We start from the raw sequence: 7,866 nt of genomic DNA on the forward strand, positions 1-7,866 counted from the left end.
TTTCGGTGAAAAATGCAAATACTCAACCTTTAAAATATATATTTTGAAAGTAACATTTAAAATATACTTTCTACAAAATTTTAAAAGTATTTTATTTTAATATAAATTTATATTTTTATGTAAGAGATAAGGTATTCGGTTTTTTATACATTTTTTAATATGTTCACCAATTGTATATTTATACTATTAATAAAACCTCTGACTGAGTTGGTGTCACGAGTTAACCGGTACCAGCTCGGTTAGGAAATTACAAAAATGTCATTTCGTAATTAAAATAAGTCATATTATTCGAGGGTTTTTTGTCTTTTTATTTTTGTTTTAAAATACACAATTTATTATCTAATAGATAACTATAGTGCATTTAGTATTGTTTATTCGATTTATTTATGTGTCTAAATTTCATTTTACTCATAATTTAATCTATTTTTTTTATTTTAATATTGTACACATTTCATGTGTTATTTTGATTAATTAAGTTCAAACCATACGTTTCATTATTTATTGTATGTTATTTTTAAACACGCATTTGTGTTTTAAATTTGTGATTTCCATATGCATACGTGTGTGATAAGATTTATAATTTTAATAAATTTTTAAATACGCCAAGAAAATATTCAAAAAAGTATATTTTTGTTAGATATGTTTTAAATAGAAAAAGAAGATAAAATTTTCAATGAAATTAAAAACATTAGAAATTCTATCACATACATCTGCGTGCGAAAATCATGCGTTTAGAACATAAATTTGTGTTAAAAAATAACATACAAAAAATAATAAAATGTATGATTTGAAACTAATTAATAATAATACATGAAATACGTATAATATTAAAATAAAAAATTAGATTAAATAAAATAAAATTTAAACACATGAATACAATTATCTATCATGATGTTGTTATCAATCATAAGTTGGTGTTGAATTGATGCAGCTAATAAGGTGTGCATAATAAAATTAAAATTTATAAAAATATTAAAATAAAACTTTGATTAAATAATAAATTTAAATTTTTATTAACAAATTGACATAAATTTAAATACATAATTTTTTATTGGTTTTCATAATAATAAAAAATTAAATTATCTTCAAATAATATAATTTCATTTTAAACCAAAAAATCAATAGCATAGATAAATCACAAAATTGAATAGGAATAGGAATAGGGATAGGAATAGGAATAGGATAACAAATATTGTAACGCAGTGAGAAAGGGGAATGGCAGAGCTACGCGTGTGCTCCCTTTTAATGTTCCGTATCAACCTTTGTTTTGGTTTTCAGCAGTTTCTTGTGAATACTCTATATATGGATTAAATAATATTATGCGTGAGTAAAATTCGATTTGATTTAAAAAAGTTTGAATTGTGAATTGAGCTATTCGAATCAACTTAAATAAATAATTCAAGTTTCGAATTTGAGTCGAATTGAATTTTACATTTCGAATAATTCGAATAATAGATTAGTGTAAATGTACTTTTAGTTATTGTCAATTTCGAAAATGAGCAAATTAGTTTCTCTCTCAACAAAAATTATTTTAAAAAAAATTAAAAAATTTATAAAATATATAAAAAAAAGTAAAAATTTTAAAAATTTTCTAAAATAATAATTTTGGGACTTAAATAAGTTAATTAATTATTCAAGTTTATCATGTTAAATGATCTTTTTATTATTATTATTATTTTGCTTTAAAAAAGTTTTAAAATGCATATGGTTTCATATTTATGTGTTCTAACATAGAATTGATTATACTGTAACAAGTTTTTAAATTGGCATGTTTAATTTTTTAATTTAACTCAAATTTTATTTCACTCGACTCGATTCGAGAATATTTCAGATTAAATTAAGATAATAAAATAAGATTCATTAATTCGATTCAATAATAGCTAAACAATACAAAATAAATAAAGATGTTAAATTATTAAAATAATTGAAATTAGTAAAAAAAGTAATGATTAGAGCACAGAGAAAAGAAGGCAAAATAGCAAGCAATGAAACTGCAATTTGTTTTGATATTCAACAAAGACGGTGAGTGTGGGGTTTCCATTTTTAACCTAATCGAATCGACCTTGTTTTTAATTTCTTTTAATAAAGGCAGAAATAGGGTTGCCTTTGACTTGATTTCCAAGGGCGTGCGTGTTTGTTTCTCGAGAAAGTTAGCTGAAAGTGATCCACTCCATTTTCCTTTTTCACTTTGACAGCTGTTGCCTTCTTAATTCCTTCTTTCTTAGCTTCTACACTCAATTATGCTTCGCTGTCTTACGGACCCCCACTTTTTTTTTTCAATCCCGTTTCATTTTGACACGTGTTTTCAGTTTTCTCCTTTTTCTTCCTTTTATGTATTATCTGAATAATAATAAAGTGTATTATTATTTTCTTATTTATAAGTTAAAGAGGAGTTATGAATAATTTTAGATATTTTATTAAAAAAATAGAAATGATCGAAATTTATAATGAAATTAATTTTTCGAAATATGTTACGGTAAAAGTTTCTTACCCACCATTAAGTAATGTAATGTTTATTGTAAAAAATATAAATATTAAAAGTTTAATTATTTTATAAGAATTTGATTGTTTTTTAATTATTTAAACTTAAAAATCATTAAAATATTATAATATTTTTAATATTGTAAAATTAAATTAAGATGTTATTAATATACTATGAAAATATTATTTTTTTTAGAAATTATGGAAATATTTTTTTATCTTTGATACAATAAATTATAGATATATTTATTAAATTTATTTAAATCCTGTAAAATTTTACTAATATGTTATGATAATATGAAAGAATTATATGTGATAACTGGTAAAACAAAAAGAAGTTTTTTTTATTATTTTAAAAAATTATTTGAAATTATTAAAAAATTATAAAAATAGAAAATTATGAAAATGACTATTTAAATTATTAAAATATTATCATAGGAAAAAAACAACTAAAAAAATACTATTGTGTTTATGTTTTATCAATTTTTTATAATTTTTACTATTTTAATGCTTTTTATATAACTTTCTATAATTTTAATAGTTTTTATAATTTTTTAATAATAATTTTGTAATTTTAAAAATCAATTAAGCCTTCATAAAATAATTTTAAAATAAATATAAGTTAAACCCTCCACCTCAGTATTTTTCATATGAAACACAACGTCAGCTATCGAGTCATCTTTCTTTTACTTCAATTGTCATGTCATCACTTAACACTCATCATACAAGAAACTATATTTTAGGAATTCAATTGATTGTTAACTTTTTTTTATTAGGGGTTTAATTAACTTTTTAGTATTTTATGAGGGCTTTTTTAGCATTTAAATTTCAATTTTTTTTACTCAAATTTTTTGATATCCTACAATCATATTTCATTTCGATAAATTTAAAGTTAAGTTGGGTCCGACTCTTAAATGAAAAATAATGTTTTTTTAATATTATTTCTTCATGTATAATACTAGAACACGATTCTTCATATAAAACACATCAAATATTTTTTAATAGAAATGTTAGATTATTTTTAAAAGATAAATTAATTACCAACTTAAAAAAAAAAAAAGACTACTCATATTCAGAAGATAAATTAGAAATAAAAAAACCATATAATATTTTATAATTATTCGTATTTAATTTCGTTAATTTTATCCTAGTAAAACTAAGATGTTTTCTAAAATAATAACCCTACAAATGCATTTAAATTACTCATTACTATTATTAAAAATACTCAATAATAAAAATGAAATATTTTCTTTGTTTTTTGTAAGATATTTTTGGGGGGCAGTATCATGCTTCGTATGATTCGATGTATAGTGCTTGTTTCCTATGGCTGGATTCCATATCAAAAGCTTGATATTTGACCAGTAAATATATATATCATTATTTTCTTTGTCCTATTTAAATTGTCATGATTGATTTTGTAATAAAATTTTGAGTAATTTTCTTTCTTTTTTCTTTTCTTTTTTAATTTTAATTGGTATGTGTATTGTTGCTAATATAGGAGGACGAAAGTTTGAGTGCGCTGAAATGTATTATCCTCTTATTTATGAGTTGGAGAGCAGCTACGGGTAATTCTAGATATTGTGTCAAAAAAAACAAATATAATCAAAACGAGATTGTTCAAAAAATCTTAATAATATAAAGAATATTATATTTCTTTAATTTTCTGTTATACTCTTAAGAAAGCAATACTCTTCCCATAAACATCTTGCCACATCAAGTGGGTTCATATGATCTTTAAAAAATATACGGAATAAAATTTATGATGATATCTATCAATTCATCACATTTTAATCTAATGACTGCTTTGTCCGATTCTAATCAAATCGATTCTAACAATGCCCTAAGCTAAAATCAGTCATCTTACCATGACACCCATGGAGTAAAATATTTTACGTAATATAAATCTAAAAAATGGATAATTTGAACATGAAAAGGTTAATTAATTATAAAGATTTAAGTGTAATTTTATTAATATTAAGTATCCTAAATTTGCTATAAAAAAATATTAAAAATAGATATTTGAAAAAGAAAAACAGTATATTAGAATATGTTTAAGCATTAATTAATCATGTGAATGTCGGGAATAAGAGAGTAAAAACGCGGGAGTCGGCGAAAGAGTTGAAACAAGCTGTCGTCTACGTGGCATGCATCCAACTAAGACTGGACCCCATCTTTTCCTCGTAAAATCTTAGGGTTGTTGGCCTGTATTTATTACCGTTTCCAACTTTTTATCTTCTTCCCCTTTTTCTTTCCTTTATTATTAAATGCTCTCAATTTTTTTAAATTATTTTAAAAATATACGATTAATTATGCCATGTAAGATGACCCGTACACTTAAATGAGAAATTATTTTATGCACTTTTTTCATCATATCATTCATAGTCTCTTATCTAATTATTTGATAATATTTTAATAATATTGACAATTTTAGAAATTTATATAAGATCCCGAACCCTAAATTTTAGGTTCAAGATTTAAAGTTTAAGATTTGAGTTTGATATTCATGACTTGGGTGCAATGTTTAGTATTTAAAGTTTAAGGTTTGAGATTTTGAATTTTGAGTTTAGGGATTAAAATTAATAGTTTAAGATTCAAGATTTAAGGTTTATGATAAAAAGAAATTATCAAAATTATGTGTTAATAACATAAATTAAATAATTGGAGAGGGAGAGGACAAGAAGAGAGTGGAAAGTGATGGGAGTGAGAAGAGCAAATTTTATGATAGAATAGGTGGCTAGCTAGGTCATGCAATAGTGTATATATGTATGGCTCTTGGTTGGAGAGGTGTCTATTTCGACCGATTCACGAAACGAAAATGAAAGTAGTTGAATTCCGTGATGACCATAATCAAATCCAATCTAAAACACCCTTTGTTTTGTTATGATTCATCTACCCTAATTTAAATTAACCTTTTTATGTCCCTTTCCATTCCACGTCTCATTGGTTCCCCCACAATCATTTTCACTTTTAGTAATAGTAAAGCTTTAAAATATATTTATAAATAAACAGTGAGTGATTTATTATTATGATTATGATTATGATTATTGATAATATATATAATTTTACAACCTCATATATACAAATCTTAGTCTAAGCTTAAGTCTCACTGACTTTGTCTTCACTCATGGTCCCCAATCCAACTTCCACTCTCAGTATCAGACAACACTGCAACTGCAACTAGAAGGGAAGTACATGCATGCTCAAAAGCTATAAAAAGTTTGAAACAGCTGTTGTGATAATATGCTTAAAAACAAAACCCATGTTCTTCACATGACACCTTCCATTTCATTGTAGACCGTCGGATAAAGATATTTCTTTCATGATCATCTCATGTGTATCGGGATCCATCCCCGCAAAACGTAATGGCCTCTTTATACTGCTGCTCTGCTACAATCGGCTTTACCGAATCCCACTCTCCTATTGGCCAGATCAAATTCCACCCATAGATTTTGTTGATGGAAGTTGCCGATTATATTGCTTGCGATTCCAAGCATGTTTGAGCGTCCGATCCCTAAGCAGTGGACCCCACCTCCGACGTCGGCTAACACTCTGTCCTTGGGGACTCTGATTTCCACCCCTTTTTCGAACTCTAATACCATATCGCCGATCAACCGTCCGATCTGGACTGGGTTGCCATCGAAACACATGTCGGCTACTCCACCATACACGTAACCTTTTTTAAGCCTTGGACCTACCAGTCGTACCACTTCTTCCCTCACCTTGTTATAGGCCTCATCCACCAAGTAAGTGAACTCGGAACCCGAATCAATCATGGTTTGACCCGATCCGCCTGCGTCGGGTCGGAAAACGTGCATGGGGATTGCCAGTTTTTTGGCTCCCATCTTTATCCCTAGCATGGGGAGAGTATAAGCCAAAGGATCCATATTAGGCATGGTCCGGCTTTGAGGGAAAGCCAAAAGGTTAATATACTGAAACCCGTGGGAATTCGGGTTTTGACCCAGATAAAACGATCCTGTCGGCGAAACCCCAGGTTTCGTCCGGCGAGTCGGCACGCAGTAGGAAAACTTGGAGATTTTGGACTGGGAAGCGAAAGAGAACCGCCCAAGGTTCATCCCCAAAATACCCTTGTCTTCACTGGAATCCGTGGCGCAACCAAGGATCAAAGGAGGGGTGCTTTGGGAACGTGAAAAAGTGATCTTTTCTCTCACCAAGTTACCCTCGGCAAGTGTTCCGTCGGCGTAAAAGTACGAATAGTGACACAAACGGTTCTGGTCGCAGGAAGTAGGGAGGGTAAAATCGGGAATCCGTGGCTTGCAAAGAGGATGGTTACATGGCAAAACAGAGAAAGAAGAAGAAAGAGAAGGATCAAACGACGCCGTAGGAGGCGGCTTTTTAGCAAGCTTCTTATGACACTGAATCCACGACAGTTGACTCCCAGTGTCCAACACCATCTGCTGAGTCTGCGGCGGAGTACCAATCGGCAAAGCCACGATCAACGCCATTGAATACTTGAACGTGGTTTTATAATTATAAGAACCCGAGTTTGGCCTTGCCAAACGCCTTGTACCATGCTTGCTGGCCCCTGCAACTAAAGAAGAAGACAGCGTCTGAACTTTAACATCAGGAGAGATACGGAGAGAAGTAAGAGGAAAAGAGAAGGAAAGGGTGTCGTTCAGGTTTTGAGTTGGAGAGGAAAGGGAAGCGATGAAGTGAAGGAAGAGGAAGAGAAAGGGAAGGAAAGGGAGATGGTAGAAAAGAAGAGCCATTGGATTGTTGCTAGTAGCAGAAAGAGAGGGGGTGGTGGGTGGTGGGTAAAATGCAGGAGAGAGTGGGGTTGTATTTATATATGGGAAAGAAGGGGACAGTAATGGCTACAGGCTACGCCCTACAGAGGAGGAAAGAGACAATTCAAAAACAATGAAAAATATAAGCTACAGTAAAGCGTACGCGTTTTCTTAATTTAGCGGTTAGATCTTCTTTTGGTTCATAATTAAAATGGTGGCCACCAATTTTTATGATAATCAATAATAGGCACACACCCATCCTTTGTATGCATGTCTGCAAGTGAAAATTTTATCATCTCATCCAATCTGGGTATAATCGTATTTTCCCTTTCTAAGGTATATTAATTTTTGTAAATTATTACCTATTTAAAACCTACCTATTTTTATTATTAAAAATTGATCTCTATATGTCAACATTAGCTGTCACGTGTAACTGTTTTATTATTTTATCAACTATACTAGTTTTGAATAGTACAAATGGATAAAATTTTTAATAAAAATGATCAATTTACTCTATGATCTAACGTATACAAACTAATTTACATATTTTTTTAATAAAGAAAACAAAATGCAATCTAACTTTTACCATCAAAGTTATTATTCATACTTCATGTTTGACATGTCTTAAATAAGTTTTTGG

The 7,866-nt window shown here is 28.8% G+C and overlaps 1 protein-coding gene across 1 annotated transcript; it reads right to left on the bottom strand.

Annotated features, from left to right (window-relative positions):
* Nucleotides 1-5,497: 5,497 nt before the first annotated feature.
* Nucleotides 5,498-7,618, bottom strand: LOC107917020 (aspartic proteinase PCS1). The gene has a single exon (XM_016846414.2). The coding sequence runs from the start codon at nt 7,206-7,208 to the stop codon at nt 5,853-5,855; it is 1,356 nt and encodes a 451-aa protein (XP_016701903.1). The 5' UTR covers nt 7,209-7,618; the 3' UTR covers nt 5,498-5,852.
* Nucleotides 7,619-7,866: the final 248 nt, after the last annotated feature.

This window comes from Gossypium hirsutum, chromosome D08 (genome assembly GCF_007990345.1).
Source record: "Gossypium hirsutum isolate 1008001.06 chromosome D08, Gossypium_hirsutum_v2.1, whole genome shotgun sequence".
Lineage (NCBI taxonomy): Eukaryota > Viridiplantae > Streptophyta > Magnoliopsida > Malvales > Malvaceae > Gossypium > Gossypium hirsutum.